The 18,625-nt window shown below is 40.1% G+C and overlaps 2 protein-coding genes and 1 long non-coding RNA gene across 14 annotated transcripts in view; 2 read left to right on the top strand and 1 right to left on the bottom strand.

The window, feature by feature from the left end:
- The window catches only part of LOC127527858 (uncharacterized), a 687,118-nt gene that overhangs the window by 270,406 nt on the left and 398,087 nt on the right, over positions 1 to 18,625 (bottom strand). For 4 of the 10 annotated variants that reach the window (XR_007935012.1, XR_007935015.1, XR_007935013.1 and 1 more), the window contains exon 4: positions 12,939 to 13,063. The exons of 1 other annotated variant lie outside the window; for it this stretch is intronic. This is a non-coding gene — a long non-coding RNA (uncharacterized LOC127527858). Of the gene's footprint in view, positions 1 to 12,523; positions 13,064 to 18,625 lie in introns of all 10 variants that reach the window. 5 more of the 10 variants (XR_007935008.1, XR_007935010.1, XR_007935011.1 and 2 more) reach the window with 2 other exon arrangements.
- Positions 1 to 18,625, top strand: part of LOC114644514 (tripartite motif-containing protein 16-like) — a 428,510-nt gene that overhangs the window by 11,915 nt on the left and 397,970 nt on the right. Inside the window, exons 3-4 of the mRNA XM_051927887.1 lie at positions 591 to 824; positions 2,022 to 2,181. Of these exons, the coding sequence (XP_051783847.1) occupies positions 591 to 824; positions 2,022 to 2,181 (394 nt within the window). The remainder of the gene's footprint in view (positions 1 to 590; positions 825 to 2,021; positions 2,182 to 18,625) is intronic.
- The window catches only part of LOC114643665 (tripartite motif-containing protein 16-like), a 484,979-nt gene that overhangs the window by 254,082 nt on the left and 212,272 nt on the right, over positions 1 to 18,625 (top strand). For all 3 annotated transcript variants that reach the window (XR_007934976.1, XR_007934977.1, XR_007934979.1), the window contains one exon: positions 12,610 to 12,760. The gene's annotated coding sequence lies outside the window, so the exon portion shown is untranslated. The remainder of the gene's footprint in view (positions 1 to 12,609; positions 12,761 to 18,625) is intronic.

The following is an 18,625-nucleotide window of genomic DNA, read 5'->3' as shown; positions in this document are numbered from 1 at the left end:
ACCTTCTATTACCGAGTTATGTGAGTCACTGTCCAGATGTGGAAAGTTCTGAAAACAGCAGAACACCTCCAGCTTTGGGGTTGGTGATCCTTCTTCTTCTTCTTCTTCTTCTTCTTCTTCTTCTTCTTCTTCTTCTGCTTCTTCTTCTTTATTCCTGGTGTGTGTTGTCCTACTCCACTCCTAACCTCAGGATGAGCAGGAGATGCCATTTTTAAAGGCAGACTTTTATACAAACTCGCAGGTCAAATGGACTCCTCACAATACAGTAGAGGTGTCCGAGCAGCTCCTGCCAATGGCTCTCTCAATCCTTCACAAGGAAGCCTTTCATGTCTGCGTATCTCATAAAGTCCTGCAGTTTCCTTAATGGGAGCATCAGCAGAGTGATGATGATACTCGGCATAATGGGAGGAACATACAGTATTGTTTGGAAGTCAGTCTGCAACTGACCTTCCTTCTGCAAATAAAGTACCATCAGTCACTCTAGCGAATTCCAACTGTCCTTCACAACATCCAAATAACAACAAATGTGCCTCATGATTGGTTATTCTTATCAGGTGACTCAATTCTAAATCTTTATCCTATTTATTCAGATGTCTGTGGTAAGAGAGGTGGAAGAAAATGAGAAGAGCTTTACTGCTCTGATACGGTGCATTGAGGAAGCCCACAGGAAACTGACTGAGAGGATCAGAGAACAAGAAAAGAGAGAAATGGAGAAGGCTGAAGGAGTCATGGAGCAACTGGAGAAGGAGATCAAGGAGCTGAAGAGGAGAGAAGCTGAGCTGAAGGAGCTTTCAGAGAGCAAGGACCATCTCCACTTCCTACAGGTGAGAGCGACACTTCACAGGGAATCTGATCAGACTGGGATGTGTGGGACCTGAGAACATTTAGAGAGAAACTGAAAAGACCTGAGGAGTTTGTACAACATGACAAGAACAGGCCATTCAGCCCAACACAGATTGTCTTTCATATTTCCTTAATATTTCAAATATTCTTTTTACAAATATATCAAAAATTTTTTACTTCATGTACATGACAGACAGATGAATCTACAGCTGTCTGTGTGAAAAAGTGAAATTTTCATGAAGTGTAAAAGATGACATCTAATAAAGGATGGTGCCAACTCTTCTGCCAGGCTACCTCCTGATGTCTCCATCCTTAAACTGATGAGATTCAAATCCTTCAGCATTTCCTCACAGCTCAGACCCCACAGTCCATTCTCGTCTCTCATCTCTCTTTCTCTCACACTCTCCACAATAGTCCTGATGTCGACTTTGTTTCATACACAATTGTGAGATAATCTACTTGATTTACACTCCACACATCGTGGTTGCTAAATAATTCAGCTTGTCTTTTTTGTGTGGTTGATGATGATGATTAATTAATTAATTAATTACATTTATATAGCACTTTTCTCAGTACTCAAAGCGCTATCCGCACAGGGAGGAACCGAGAAGCGAACCCACAATCTTCCACGGTCTCCTTACTGCAAAGCAGCAGCACTACCACTACGCCACCTGTGATGATGATGATGATGATGATGATGATGATGATAAAGACACAAAAGCTCCCAGGATTTCCTCACAAGTCACACTTCTGAGCTAAAGACCTTCAATTGTATAATCATATTGACAAGCTTTCTCCCTACATGTGTTAGTCTTTACATTTAATTTAATTATGTTTGACTCAGAACCATAAAAAGCCCAACGCCTTGTTTTGTGTGCCAAGTCAATTCTGGACCCACCTGCCCCCTCAGCCACTTTATCTTCACTCTCCGCTCATGGAGTCCTGTGTGAAAAGCTCATTGATAGTTAAGGTTGATAATCTCTGATGCTCCACTACACTCCACCAAATATTCTCTCATAAATAACCAACAAGTCAATGACAGGCGTTCTCACCTTCTAAACCCACGTTGACTGCCCACCACACTGATCCTTAATTCAGAAGAGCCCCCTCTTATCAGCATTACTTACTTTTTAAGGTCTCCTTTCTGAAATCTCATCCCCTCTTCTCTTCTGATTCAGACTTTCTCATCTCGCTGTGTCCTTCCTGCTGATGGAGACTCGCTGAGCTTCACTGTCACCGCTGATTTCTCATCTGAGGACCTGAGAAAGGAGCTGTCAGGTCTGACAAAGAGTCTGGAGAAGATCAGCCAGGGGGTCATCATGACAAGGACTCCATCAGGTACAGCGTCTGGCGACATTGTGTTTGTTATTGAAGTCCATTAGGAGGACCAGAGTGACAACAAAAGGACACTGAAGAAGGCCTGCTCTTTAACATTTATCTGTCATCCTTTGTTGTTTATTATTTTTACTATATAGTGCCTTTCACAGTCATTAGCTGAGTGATAACAAACTCTCTAAATAATCAGCTGTTCTTAATCAGATGTTTTGGAATTTTAACTTGAAATGTTATACTCCTTATACTTATTCCACATATTCTCTTAAAAAGTCCTTTTTTCACTTAACTTTGAGATTTTTTTTATTTCCTTTGCTTTTCTCAACTTAAGATTAATGAACAGAAATGTGTTTTAAATGGCTAAGCCGGCTCAGAGCACAAATGAATTGTTTATTTGAGAACAGTGAAGACGTTAATGGAATCAAATTGAGCTCAGCGTCAGTGCTTTATAATATCAGAACATCTCAATCTGCTCCTGCTGTCTTCACTGTCCATTACATTCTGCTGGATGGAGTGCACGTTAAAAGTTTACGTTCATCCATTTTCAGCTGTGCTTCCCCTGGGCTCTCGTGTTTTATATTCCTGCTGTTGTTTGCTCAGAAGTTGTGTCTCCCACCGACATTTAAAAGGATTTTACACATCAAAAGCATTTTATTGCTTATTCCCCTAAACATTTCAGTGAGTGCAGCCTCAGAGTAAAACACACTTTATAAATTATAAATTACGTACATTTACACATAAAAACAACCATTTGTTTAAACACAAACTAAGGTCAAGCAGCCAAGAGCACAGCGTCCATCCCGGCCGTCCACCACATTAGACATATACTGTATGTGTGTATTGTGAAAATAAGCAGAGAGAGTGGGCACAAAGAGTTGGGGTACCATCCTGAAATACCCCGTTGAATGATGAAGATGAAATAAAAAGCACAAAGACGGAGCACAATGATGACGTCTGCTGCAATCAAAGGCTGTCAAGTTAAAGTCACTTGTGAGTCGGAGCTCCGTCTTCATCAGTCACAGATCTGTAATGAACACCCACTTCTGGTGACATTTTATAGTGGTGTCACAGAAGAGGTGGAGCTTAATTAGCGGGCTGTGGAAGTGACGTCACTCATCTTGTGGCCTGTGAACTCACTGAAGTGATGACATTAGCAGGAGCAGCACCCTCCCGACTCAGTTTGGAATTTCTTAACTAGATGGAGATCTGAAGATGTCCCCAACTGTACCTGCTTGTCAGTATGTATAAAATACAGTAAATTTATGACATTGTATGTCACGACAAATACAAAGCCATGGGGTTCAATCAACCTTCTGTAGACCGCTGTGATCAAATTGTGGTGAGGAGTAGAGCAGAGCAAAGAGATAAAGCCATTTGTAAAGCTCTGAGTGGTCCCAGTGGCACAGCAGCCTGAAGCATTCGAAAATGGAAGAAGTTTGGAGCCACCAGGGCACTTTGTAGAGATGGCCAGTCTGAGTAACTGGGAAGGAAGGGCCTTGGCCAGAGAGGTGTCCAAAAACCTAATGGTCACTCCAACAAAACTTCAGATGTCCTCTGCTGAGATGAGAGAAACTGTAGGAAGGACGGCCTTCTCAGCAGCGCTCCACAAATAAAGCGTTTATGGTAGAGTGGCCAGGCAGAAGATACTCTCGAGTAAAAGACTAATGACATCCAGAGAGCATCAAGGGAAAGATTCAAAGATCTGATGAGAAAAACATTGAACTGTTTAGACAGAAGACCAAGCAGGATGTCTGGAGAGGACCAGGCACTGCTCACCACCCTCCTAATGCCATCTCTACAGTGAAGATGGTGGTGACAGCATCAGGCTATGGGGACAAAGTGACAGGTCAGAACTGAGAGGAGGAGAAGTGCAGTCAAATACAGAGAGGACCTTAAAGAAAACCTGTGACATGAGACTGGGTGATGGATCAACAACCTGATAACCACAGCCAAGATAGATAGATAGATAGATAGATAGATAGATAGATAGATAGATAGATAGATAGATAGATAGATAGATAGATAGATAGATAGATAGATAGATAGATAGATAGATAGATAGATAGATAGATAGATAGATAGATAGATAGATAGATAGATAGATAGATAGATAGATAGATAGATACTTTATTAATCGCAATGGGAAATTCACACAACTCTGGAGTGACTTTGTGACAAGTCTGAGTGTCCTCGAGTGACCAGACTGAGACCCCACAGAACAGGAGAGACCTGAAGATGGCAGTTCACAGACGCTTACCTTGAAATCTAACAGAGTTTGAGAGGATCTGCCAGGAAGAATGGGATCAACTGACCAAATACAGGAGGTCAAAACTTGAAGAGACACTTAGTCATGAAGACCACCAAAGGGGCTTCCACAAAGACCTGAATTAAGAGTCTGAATACTTCTAGGAAGGAGACGTTTCAGTTTTGATTTGTAATAAATGTGCAGACCTTTCTGAAGACCTGCGCTCACTTTGTCATTATGGTTACTGAGTGTAGACTGATGAGCACAAAGGCACATTAATCCATTTAAAATTAAATCAACAACACGGTAAAGTGTGCAGAAAGTGAGGGGTCTCAATACTCTCTGACTCCCTGTATATTTATTATTAATATGAATATTCAAATCGACATTTGGCCTAATTTGCCAGCCCTTGTATATTTTATAAATGTTTTATTTGAACTCCTCTGCATTTGTAACACGTGTTTAAGAACTAAACTAAGATCCCACAATGCCATCTTCACAGTTTCCATTCTCCTTCTCTTTTCTTTTTATTTTCAGCTCATGAAGCTCCAGTTTTCACCCTCCATTCTCCTGAACCTCAGAGCAGAGACGACTTTATAAAATGTGAGTTTGTGCTTTGACTGAATGGATCATCACAATAAAAACAGATAAATGACCTCTGTCTGCATTGACTACTTTAACGAGTGCAGTTTCTGTGCTGTGATTAGTTCTAAAACCTGACTGAAATTTATCAATAATAGCAGGTTTATTGAGGTGCTCATTTAACTGAATAATGACTGCCTTCTCTAGAATTTTACTTAACAAAGGCAGGTTAGAGATGGGTCTAAAATTTTCAAGAGCAGAGGGGTCGAGATTATTTTTCTTAACTAGGGGTTTAACTACAGCAGTCTTAAGACAGTCTGGGAAGACCCCCGTATGTAATGACGAGTTTAGTATGTCAAGAATATCATCAATTAGCACGCCTGATACGTCTTTGAAATAAATTGTTGGTATTGGGTCAAGGACACAGGTGGAGGGTCTCAGTTGAGAAATTATTTTAAGTAAATCAGTTAAATCTCTCCTAGTGAAAGAGTTTAATTTGCTTATAACAGAAATTTTTGATTGAAAAATACAGCAATAGCCTCACAGGTTTTACTGGAAGTACTTTGGAGGCATTCCTTTGAGTTACTTGGGTTTAACAGACAATCAATCGTCGAAAATAAGAATCTGGGATTACTAGCATTGTTATTTATAATCTTAGAGAAATAGCAGCTTAGGATATGAAAGTCTGAGTGTTGTGTGACTGAGGGGCTGAGGGTGATGGGGGTCCTGTGACTGGTGCATTATGGGATAGAGGGACTAAGGCAATAAATCACCAAAGCCGTCTGTTGAACCCGAGTATTGATGTGTCCAAAAATGTTAAAAAAGGGAAAAGTAAAAAATAAAATCCACGTCATGGGGTGCACTTACTTTATCACACGACTGTATATTCAGACACAGTATTAGTTTAAAAATGAAGCAAAACTTTAAAGCTAACAAAAATCCTCGTCATCCTCCATTCTTTACTCCACAGAGCAGACACTTTGATTTGAGTTCTCGACTTCACAAATTTTAAACATTAAAAATTATGAAATGGCAGAGAATATTATTGGGGGTCCTTAGAAGTTCAAAGACCTCACTGGTGTGTTGTGACATCTGAAGCTGACTGATTCCTCTAATGAGTGTCACCGGGGATTTCAGTCAGTCAGTCAAGTCCTCACTCTGCTGTGTTGTGTCCTTGTGTGCCTCACACTGAACGAGGACAATTGAAGAGGATAAGACGAGGAAGGTTACAGCCAAGGGTGGTCAAGGTGAAGACTACAAGACAACCTATACAGAGCTTCATGTTCCAGTGAATACAGCTGCGAATATTCTCAAGATGTTTGGGGGTCCATGGAACTGTAGCCCACCTCCCTGATGAGATCACCAGAGTAAAGCTGACCTCCGAGTGAACAGGAGAGTTTAAATGGAGGAGAAAATGCAGTGTGGTGTGGTGGTGAAGACTTTGGAGTTCAAACCCTGAGGTTGTGGGTTCAAATCCCACCTCTGACACCACTGTGTGACCTCAGCAAGTCACTTCACCTGCCTGGGCTCTGATTGGACAACGAAAAGAAAAGGAAACAATGGAATCTGAGATGATGGGAGTCACCTTGGATAAGAATGACAGTCAAATAATAAAAAGAGATGACAGGAAACACACGAAAGAAAGAAAGAGAGAGACAATGACAGATGGGAAAGGCACTATATAATAGATAGATAGATAGATAGATAGATAGATAGATAGATAGATAGATAGATAGATAGATAGATAGATAGATAGATAGATAGATAGATAGATAGATAGATAGATAGATAGATAGATAGATAGATAGATAGATAGATAGATAGATTATAAATAGTAAATACTGATTGCAGCTTTTACACAAATAATTGATGTGGTTGTGAAGTGTGACAGTGGATTGATTTTAAATTTAAGAGGTGGACTGTGACAATAAAACATGTCATTTAATAAGCCAGCGGTCAGTGTGGACAGTCCATTAGACCTTTGACCTCAGTGGTGACCTTATGTTGTTTCTTATCATTTCTGACGACTCAGATGACTTTCAGATGACTGACTTGCCTGCCTTTCTCTTTGTTGTCTGTTGTTATTTTTGTTTTTTACGTTGTCTAAATTCCATTACTTACCACTAACACTATTTTCTTGTCCCCTTTCACTTCATTTCCTTTTTCTTTTCAGTCTCTTAGCTTTGAGCACACACACACAGTCTGTCACATTGCTAATTCACTGTCACCCGTCACCATTTCACCACCGTGACACTTTTTATTTTTTCCCCCTTTTTATCCCCACCTTTAATTCTATTTTTGAGGTCTTTACCTTTTTTAAGGCCATTTGTTTCCTTGTCCTTCTTTATTCCTCCTTTCTTCCACTCCTCCCTTTTCACATTTCTGTACAATGTCTGTATTGTTATTTTCCTGTTATGAATCCCCAGTTCATTCCTCCACCACCACATATTTTCTTTTATTATTTTGATCATTTTCCATTCCCTTATTGTCATTTTTACATTTAACTCCTTCCCTACTAACCATACAACACTCCTTCTTTTGTCATCCCCTCTTTTCCTGTCCTCCCTTTCCATTCCTTTAACCCCTCATTCCACACATCTTGTGTCTTTTTGCAGTTCCTAAACACATGCTCTGGTGTTTCCACCTCTCAGCAGTTCTCCCTCAGACATATTGAACTTTTCGTGACTCTCCTTTTGTACATGGCCGCCTGCGTCGGTAGGATTTCATGTAATGTCACCCACCCGAGGTCTTTTTGTTTATTTGTTAATTCTTTGTCTCATTTTGCTGCCACACTTTTCTTGCTTGCACTTCAGTGAGCTTTTGGATTTTTAGTACCGTTTCGTCTTTTCCTTTATATTTTTTTAGGTCTTTTTTCTTTTCCCAAATTCAAATTTTGAGATCTCCTTCCTCCCATGAATATCTTTTAACAAATGTTACTATCGTTTTATAATTTTTTGTCATATTAAAGGCAATGGGTCTGCTATTTGTCATTTTTAAAATTTTTGCTTTTCTCAATTCTGTGCCTAGCAGATATCTGATCATGTCCGCTAATTTCCCCGTTTCATTTAACGCCATATTAACAACAGTTGCTGTGTGTCTTAAAGCCAACTCCCTTTATATATTCAGCTCCTCTTTCCCTCCATTTTCTCTCCTTTTCATTATCTTCCTCTTTGCCAATTTTTCACATTTTGACCCCCATATAAACACAAAACACGTTCTTATAATTATTCTTAATATTTTCTTTGGTGTAAAAAACCCTTTTCTAAGTATGATAGTTTTGGATTATAACTGCCTTCATCACCAATATCTTCCCTTCCATTGACAAGTTCCTTATCCTCCAAACTCTGTTTGTTTGTTGATCTTTTTTCCATTTCTTTCCACTCCATCCTCTCCGTACTCTCGTCTCCAAATCTTATCCCTAATACTTTCACCACATTTCATAACCTTATTCTTCCTTGTGGTTTTTCTTTCCATTTCCCCCAAAGGATGCATTCCCTCTTATTGAGGTGTAAAGTTGAACCTGACCCCCTCCATAAACACTTCTGTATGTTCTGTTACTTTATTTATACTCCATGTATCTCTGACTATTATTGTTATGTCATCCATATATGGAAACACTTTTATTTGTTGTCCCCCCCTTCCTGGTACTTCAACTCCTCTTATATTTGTGTCCCTCCTAATTTTATTTAATAAGGGCTCTATACACAGAATAAACAGCACTGCTGACAATGGACACCCTTGTCTTACTCCACATTTCTCCTGTATCTCCTCTGTTAGTTTGTTATTTACTTTTATCTCACTTCGTATATCTTTATCGACTACTTTTATCCAGTCCAGAAAACCTTCATGAACTCCCATTTTTAGGAGTATCTTCCACATATATTTATGTGCAACTCTATCAAATGCTTTCTCCAAATCTAAATGTAATATTGCGACATGCAGGTTTCTCTCTCTCCTGACATTAATACAGTCTCTTAAGACACACCGGTTATCTGCTGCACTTCTCCGCTGTACCACACATGTCTGCTCTTCTTTTATTACATTCTCAATATTTGTTTTCAATCTATTTGACTAAACTCTTGTCAATATCTTCTTGTCTGTTGTTGTCTTTTTATGATTTAATTTTCAATCCCCACAGATTCTGTCCAATCAGATGAGCTCTTTACTACTAATGACTAGTCAGCGCAGCTCCTGATTGGCTCTTGTTAACACTAGAATTACCAGAGCCTACGAAAAAACTTGTAGATCCGGCCCACCTTAAATCGCTTCTTAAAACCCGTTCACACCTCTCCGCCAGCGTCTTTTGTCATGTAAATGTACTGATAAAGACAAGCTGCCAGCAGCTGGCTATTCCATCCCCCCAACGACTTAGAATGTAAACAGGCTTTTCCCAGCTCTTGCCTTGATTGATTATCTGGGAGTGAAGTGGAGTTTTAGAGTAGAAATAATAAGATTGTTATTTGGAACACACGCATTTCATATGTGTTGCATTTCTACAGTAATCTGTGTAAACACATTGTTAAAACAGAAACGGTTTACAATATTCTAGTAGCAAATGACAAAATGTAGGCATAAACTATATAATGTATGAAGCCTGAAGTCCAAATATCAAAGAAACACTTTCACAAAAGGTACAAAAAAAAGCCACCGCCAAAAAAAGCCGCCTTAGTGTGTGACATTGACATAGCTTAACTATCACTGCTTCCGTGGCGTAACAGTATCAGTTGCTGACTAGGAATCAGAAGGTCAAGAGTTCGATCCTGCACAACTCCCATTTGAGAAGTGTTCTTATTTTCACTATTTTAGAATAAAATGATACATTTGATTTCAGTCTGTAATAGCCGGTGTAATTTATGATATTTGTAAAGGTTAGCTTTATTTTTTTAAATTCACTTTTCATTGTCTCAGTCACGTTCAGGATCCATCCCTACCGCCCCCCACCTGACACTGCTGTTTTCACATAAAGACGCGCTATAGCTCTGCAGTGTATCATGATACATATGACCGCGTGTTTTTTTCCCCCAGTATTGCCAGTCCCCACATGTTGCTGTATGCTGTTTCTTTTGTACTCCAGGACATGCAGAGGAAAGCCTAGTAAAGAGCAGTAACTTCAGCGCTATATGCAATCATCAGACACTCCCCATCTGACACTGCTGTTTTCACATAAAGACGCGCTAAAGCTCTGAAGTGTACTTGTGACTGCATTGTCGTACCAATACTTGCGAACTGAAGTGTCTGCATGCACTTTTCGTGGCATTATACGTGTATTATTTGAGCATGCCCATGTAGCTCAAACACAGGAACATATGTTGATGTAAAAGTATAACAAAACAAGTGCACTTTTATTCAAGACTACAACCGAAGAAAAAAGAAAGCAAGTTACAGTAGGTGGAATGCTAAGAACTGCTGATTTCCATTCTGTGCTATATAACTGTTAACATTTGAATCTGATGATTGCATATAGCGCTGTCTGATTTAGTGTGCGCAAGAACATGCAGGTGGCCAGTTGCTGAGTGCTACAACGCACATTTTAAAAAAAGAAAGAGACAAATATATGTGACGTTTTGAAGAAATCATTTTATGACGCGAATAGTACCAAGCAGAAAACATCGTCGAAGTAATACAAAATTATTTGAAAACGAACAGCGTCAGATCCGGTGTGAAGTTATACTGGCGCTGTTTGAGTCAGATCAGAAGCTGAATAAGCTGAAAAAGCTCCTGTTCTGACTCTAAGTAAAAAAGCATGAATTAATCAACAGAAATAACCGCGATTGACATTTTAAAGTTAACGATTTACAGTGCATACCAATTTATAAATTCAATGTCCGTTTGAGGAAAAAAAAAACATTTTCTTCAAAGCTGGGAATCGAACTCGCGTCTCTGTGGCACAGTAAGGCAGTGGTGCTCCAAGTCAGCAAACCGTCCTTATAACTTATGTTTTCAAGATCCATAACACACAGACAGAGCACTGCGTAATACAGAGACAGACAGGCAGAGATATACAATATGTGCCTTCCCTGTTTATTTGTATATCTCTGCCTGTCTGTCTCTGTATTACGCAGTGCTCTGTCTGTCTGAGGGTTATGGATCTTGAAAAAAAATAAGTTATAAAGACAGTTGTTCATGTTAATTGCAGTCTCAATTGTTAAAAAAATATTTTAAAAGGAGCATCCCACATGAAAATATAACGATCTCATTAACTGACAGTGCATACCAATTTACAAATTTTATGTTTGTTTGAGGTTAAAAAGAAAAAAAAGAAGTAACACTTTATCCCCAGCGGGGAATTGAACTCATGTTTGTGAGGCAGAGAAAAGCTACTCGGTCTGAGAGGTAAATCTTAGCATGCTACGCCACAGAAGCTGTTATTTGGTGTGTGAAGCTTTTGTGGAAGTGTTTATTTGATCTTAGGAACTGTGGCTGTACACATTCTATAGTTTATGCCTACATTTTGTAACATTTATTACTAAAATATGAAAAAGTTTCTGTTTTAGCAATGTGTTTGCACAGATTACTGTAGAAACGGAACACGCATGAAATGCATGTATTCCAAATGGCGATCTATTATTTCTATTCTAAAACTCCAGCAGTTCAGTCACTCCAAGATAATCAGACAAGACATGAGCTGAGAAAACTTAGTGAACGTTCTGCGACGGTGGGGGATGGAATAGCCGGCTGCTCGCTGCTCCTCTTAATCGGCACATTTAGAAGACAAAAGAGAGGTGAGATTGGTTTTAAGGTGGGCCGGATCTACGAGTTTTTTCGTAGACTCTGGTAATTCTAGTGTTAATTGTCTGTTTTGTGCTCCGCCCCCAGTCCCGTTACACACTCCCAGATTTCCTCACTCGTTTTCTTTTCTCTCCTTTCAGACTTCTGTCCCCTCACACTGGACATCAACACAGCAAACAGAAAAATCCGTCTGTCTAAAGGGAACAAGAAGGTGACATGTGAGGGGACAGTAACTAAATATCCTGATCATCCTGACAGATTTGATCGCTGCGCCCAAGTTCTGTGCAGAGAGGCTCTGACTGGGACTCGCTGTTACTGGGAGGTGGAGAGCAGTGGAGACGTCATGGAGATTGGAGTCGCATATAAAGGACTGAGCAGGAAAGGAAGCAGGGAGTGCGGCCTTGGTAACAACGACAAGTCCTGGTGTTTGCGGTGGTCTCATTCCCAGTACTCAGTGTGGCACAATAAACAGCAGACTGTAATCAGCGCCCCCTACAGCCCCAGAATAGGTGTGTATCTGGACTGGCCTGCTGGCTCTCTGTCATTTTATAGCGTCTCACACACAATGACCCTCCTGCACAGGATCAACACCTCCTTCACTGAGCCCCTCTATCCAGGGTTTTATGTTGGTCCTGACTCCAGTGTAACAATCAGCCATCTGACACCATGTGACCACTGACCAGTACCCTCCACTGGTCACTTGATGTCCCCACAAACTCAGGTATCTTTGTGTTTGCAGTTTGGGGTCAAAATTAATTTTACAATATAGTTGGGGGTGTGGTGGGGCAACACCTCAGTGAGTAAATTTGTGGATGAGAATGCGGGGCGAGTGCGGCTGTCAGGGTCTCCATTATTATTGGGTTTCAGTAGCCAATCAGGTGTGTGTGTCATAATGAGGGGCGGTGACACCTCAGACCTACAAATACCAGTCTGACCAGCAGGGGTCACTGTTGATTCACAGCCACATGTCCTTCAGGCTGACACCCCAACTGCTGTGTCCTCTGAGTGTCACTGAATGTCACCTGTTAAGTCAGTCTATATAGCGCCTTTCAGTAGTGCTGCTCCAGCAGGACCACATGCCTGTCTCAGTATCCAGAGCCTCATTCCAGTGACTATTTAGGAGCACAGAGTGACAGAAGTGACTGGAGTGCTGTCCTCTGAACAGACATTGTCTGCCCCTCTATTAGTTACTCCGGTGGTCTCTCACCTCTAAATGAATTCACTGTGAATGTCTAAAGACGAGGACTCACCGCTCAGTCACATGTCGGCCATACTGATGGAGTTTGGTGTTTTACTGAGTCACTTGGTGTCACGTTAGACATTAAACTGCACCTCCTTCTTGTTGTTCCCACTGTCACCCAACCACAAGGAGACGAGTCAGCTGACTGACTTCACCGTCACTGTCAGTGTTCAAAGTGACAATCAGATGTGACACTTGGGGACACTTTTATCTTTCCACTGACACACACATTCCTAGGATTAATTTACAATTCTCTCATGACCCCTCAAGGAGTGGCGTGTCACCTGACATCAGTCTGTGTGAAGAAGCCAATGAAGGCCCAGACTGACAGCCCCACAATGTGTATTACAGGCCTCACCAGCAGATGGCGACTATGACTTCTAAATGTGTCATCTTCATGGAGCCTGAGGGGTTTAAAGGAAGAGGAGAAGGTGCATAAAGAGTGAGGGGTGAGGATGATAGAGAAGAGCATCAGGGTGATAAAGGGTGAGATGAGTGACCTGAGACAGAGTGAGTCAGATGAGTGTGTCACTTGTGTGTTTGTGAGTTTTGTTCCTCCCTCCTGATTTTCTCCTCTTTGACTCGTCACACACTGATGGCCGTCCTGTGATCACAGATTGTGTTTCTCGTTGATCAAATCCGTATCTTGATGTGTGACTGACGTCTGATTCTTTAAGCACTCACTCATCAGTCAGGTTGTCACCCGATGAGCTCTTCACTGCTGACCTAAGCCCTGCTGCCCTCTTCTCTCTCCTGTCACCTCGGCCATTACTTCAGTCCCCACTGTGTCACCTCATAAAGCCACTGGTCTGTCTGGTCATTCAGGTCCTCATCACAACTGCACACTGGCAGTCGTTCAAACTCTACAGGCTGACAGCCATGTTGTCCTGTCGTCTGATGTTTGTGTTGGTTGCGGTCTTCTCCTGCTGACCTTGGGGGCTTTTAGAGCTCAGGATTAATGAAATGGAAATGTCAGTCAGCAGGGTGGGCAGGTGGGCACATTCAGGGCAAAATGTCATTTAAAAGTCGATGAGCACACTGGACACATCGCCAGTCACTGATAATCGACTCAACGTCAGCTCCTGTGGCCCTCATCATGTGCTGTCAACTCAGACGCTGGTCATGTGACTTGCACCTTAGTGACATTCCTGTGACTTTCAGGGCTGTGACATCAGCTGATTCTTCTGGAGCCAAACTGCTCCCTCTTGTGGCCTCTCTGCATATTAAACACATGAGAAGTTAGGATGTGAAGTGTTTTTTTTTTTTTTTTTGTTCTTTATTTCGCCTTATACAATTTCTTGTATTGGGAATTTGGTAGTTTTCGCATACCCCTTGGGGTCAGAGCGCAGGGTCAGCCATTGTACAGCGCCCCTGGAGCAATTACAGGTTAAGGGCCTTGCTCATGGGCCCAGCAGAGCAGTGGCCTTTTTTTGGCACCGGCAACCTTCGGGATACCAGCGCAGATCCTTAGCCTCAGAGCCACCACTCCGCCTAAAGTGTTTGGTGAGATCTAAAAAATATTCAGAATATTGACATCACCTTGAAGGACAGTGTGGATTAAAAATAATTAATGTGTAAAAGAATACTTATTTTAGATTAATCTTTAGTTAATTATGATTAGATGTTACATTCACAGAGATAAATGGCCTGTTAATGCTTCACAGTTTGTAAAATTTGAATTGCTTATTAATCGAAAAAGGTTAAAACAAAATAAAAAAAATATGGACGACTGTTATTTGTCAAGTGTGTTCATTTGGTAGTTTTTGATTTGTAAATTCTGCTGATCATATGTCATATTTTGAATGTTCTGATGATATTAGGACTTCTTGTTTATGATTAATCCTCTTTAATAAAAGGACAAGTGTCTGTGTGTCTGTCTTTGTGTCTGTCTGTGTATCTGTCCAATCACTTTGTCTGTGTTTTTCCAACAGATGGCGCCTCACAAACATTAGTAGCTCTGCTTTTATGACTCCCATGCTAATCAATATCATCCAGTTACAGAGATAGATAGATAGATAGATAGATAGATAGATAGATAGATAGATAGATAGATAGATAGATAGATAGATAGATCGATCGATCTTAGGGCCTTTTGTGAGCTAAAAAGGGCACATTTGTAACTTTAGTAGGGAAACACGAAAAAATGTGCTATTTTCTAATTCCAGGTTTTGCGATGAACTTGTCCAGCGTCCTGTGTAAATGTTTTTAAAGTGGCTCCACTGCTGTTTGCTCTCGGTCTTCACACCTAAAAGCTTATTTCCAGTTTTTTCCTTTCATGCTCTGCCACATCTGTTTCTCTTCGCTCTTCCAAAACACTGAGAATTGAATGATATGCTGGTCACCTGACCCCAGTGGTCCAATCACATGCACTCCCTCAATTCTATCTGATTTTACAAACTGCAGACAGGCGCCCCCCCTCACTGATGGCTTATTATACAGTCACTGATTACTTTAGTTCATTAATATTAATAAATTAAATCGGTGACTGCATTGGGGGGTCTATAACACACTCGTAAAATAAGGCCTCATCCCTGAATGCTCTCCAGACAAATCCAGACGACCTCACTAAGGTGGGCTCATCGTCCAAATGAAGAGGCCTTGAGTTTAAATTCTGTCTGACAAAATGAGCAAAACCCCCTGGCCCCCCTTTTCAGTTCTGTCTGTCCTTCCTGTTAAACGTCTGCCCCTCCATGTCCTGCTAATCCCATCAGGTTTCTGTTATTGCTGTAATATCATATTAATGCTTAGCTACATATTATTACAATTGATTTATTTTACTCTCATTATTGATAGCATTCAGGTAAGCATTTTAATGTGTTGCTTGTTTGAGTTTTGCACTTTAACCTTGAGTTAGAAGTTACGTTACTATGCATTCTTATTTCACTGCTGCTCATGTTAGAGAATTGAAATACAATATGACTTCATAAACCTTCTGAAATACAACAAGCAGATCTGCATGTGCAACACAATCAAGTCAAGGCTGCACAGTAAACACACTCGATAAACAGGAATGATAGGAAAAGAAGGATTTACATTCATGTTATATTTGATTTTTAGCAATTAAAATAATTTTACTATATAAACAACATATAGCATTACTTAAATAATATCGTTTATTGTATAGAATGACAATTGCGTCTTAGCAAGACCTTTTACATTTAATAAAATAATAGCAAAGGTAAAGGCCTGATATTGAGGTCTTCTAATATGGCAGTCATCATGGAAAGAATTTATCAAAGCCAAAACCTTTATAAACATAAAACACATGGCTTTAGTAGAGACAGTATGGTGATTAGAATCAGAGGATTTGAATTATTAGAATGTTAATGTGGAGAATAAACTGGAGAGCAATAAATGGCTTAACTTGCAGTATTAGGTGTGTAGTGAGAAGTCAAGCAAAGTGACTGAGAAGATTATAACATGAAGGGCAACTCAGGCCTCATCTTCAGGCAGATATTATCAATACGTATCACACATACATTACAGATATCATCAATACATATCACACATACATTACAGATATTATCAATATGTATCACACATACATTACATTACAGATATCATCAATACATATCACACATACATTACAGATATTATCAATACATATCACACATACATTACATTAAAGATATTATCAATACATATCACACATATATTACATTACAGATATTATCAATACATATCACACATACATTACATTACAGATATTATCAATACATATCACACATACATTACAGATATTATCAATACATATCACACATACATTACATTAAAGATATTATCAATACGTATCACACATATATTACATTACAGATATTATCAATACATATCACACATACATTACATTACAGATATTATCAATACATATCACACATGCATTACATTACATTACAGATATTATCAATACATATCACACATACATTACATTACATTACAGATATTATCAATACATATCACACATGCATTACATTACATTACAGATATTATCAATACGTATCACACATACTGTACATTACATTACATCCTGCCTGAAGAAGAGGCCTGAGTTGTCTTTGCATATTGTAATCTACTCAGTCATTTTCCTTGACGTCTCACCCCACTCATAATGGACAACACGGTACAACACCCTACTACTACTGAATTAGTTGTGCAAAAGAAATAAAGTTGTCATTGTCTCCATGTCTTTGTATATTTTTCACAACATTATGGAATTTTGCTGTCACTTCATGTGACACAGGGTGGCATGTTGGCACAGTTGTAGCGCTGCTGCCTCTCAGTAAGGTGACCAGGTTTGTCATTTGCAGGTTCTCCTCTTGTCTCTGTGGTGTCCTCCAGGTGCGCCAGTTTCCTCCCACTGTGCAAAGACATGCAAGTTAGATGAACTGGTGATGCTAAACTGGGCCTTGTGTGTGTGTGTGTGTGTGTGTGTGTGTGAGTTTGCCCAGCGATGGACTGGCATGCTGCCCAGGGCTTGTTCCTGCCTTGTGTCCTATGCTAGCTGAGACAGTCTCCAGCTCTATATGAAACCCTGGTCTGGATTAAGCGGGTTACAAAATGACATGTCATCATGTGACACAGCTGTGTAGATTACATTAATCAGAAAGTCTGATCTTGTCCAGTGTGTGTGTGTGTGTGTGTGTGTTTGAGAATACATCCTGGTACTGACAGGCCTCCCGTCTGGGTCTGGTTGCTGCCCTTCTTGCCATGCTGTCCAGGTAGGCTCCTGCACCTTTGCTCCTGCACTGTACTACGAGGCCTTTTAAAGTGAATACATGGATGAATTGATGGATTTCTTTTGCTGATCAGTTGGGCAGCATGGTGCCTGCTGGGTGGTCTCACTGCTTTACAGATCCAGTAACATGAGTTGTACTACCACACCTAACTGTTGTCCATGTGAACTCTGCATGTCCTCCCTGTGTGGAAAATTTGTCCTCCTGTTACAAAAACACAGGCAGGTTAAGTTGATTTATGACTCATAATTGGCCCCAGTATGTGAATGAGTGGGTCACGCGTTAGACTGCCACCTTAATAATAATAATAATAATAATAATAATAATACATTTTATTAATATAGCGCCTTCCCCATGCTCATGGCACTTGTCCAGGATTTGGCTGTCAGACCTTGAACTGGATTAAATGGATTTGAGAGTAAATTATGTGTTATGTCAGTTGTCTGAGAGTATCAGTAAGTTACCAATAAATAAATAAATAAATACATCATGGTATTCTTAAAAGTAACAGAAAGATTAAACACAAGTTTGAGAAAAAATGGATTAATAAAAAGATCTTTACATTACTAGCACTTGAAATTATAATATACAGTACATGTTTTTGCCCAATAATTCCAGCACTGGAAATCCACATTCAGTTTATAAAAGCTTATATAGCGCCTTTCATAGCGATTACATATTGTATTACAAAGCACTTATCATAATACACATATGGTGTGTATGGTGTGCAAGTGGTGAGGCGGCCTTCTGCTGTTATGCACCTAAAATCTGGAATAGCCTGCCAGTAGGAATTCGCCAGGCTAATACAGTGGAGCACTTTAAAAAACTACTGAAAACACATTACTTTAACATGGCCTTCTCATAACTTCACTGTAATTTAATCCTGACACTCTGTATATCCAATTCATTATAATAACTATTCAT

The sequence above is a fragment of the Erpetoichthys calabaricus genome, chromosome 5 (assembly GCF_900747795.2).
Source record: "Erpetoichthys calabaricus chromosome 5, fErpCal1.3, whole genome shotgun sequence".
NCBI lineage: Eukaryota > Metazoa > Chordata > Cladistia > Polypteriformes > Polypteridae > Erpetoichthys > Erpetoichthys calabaricus.
Note: the sequence above shows the minus strand (reverse complement) of the source record. Positions and strands in the feature narration are given on the sequence as shown.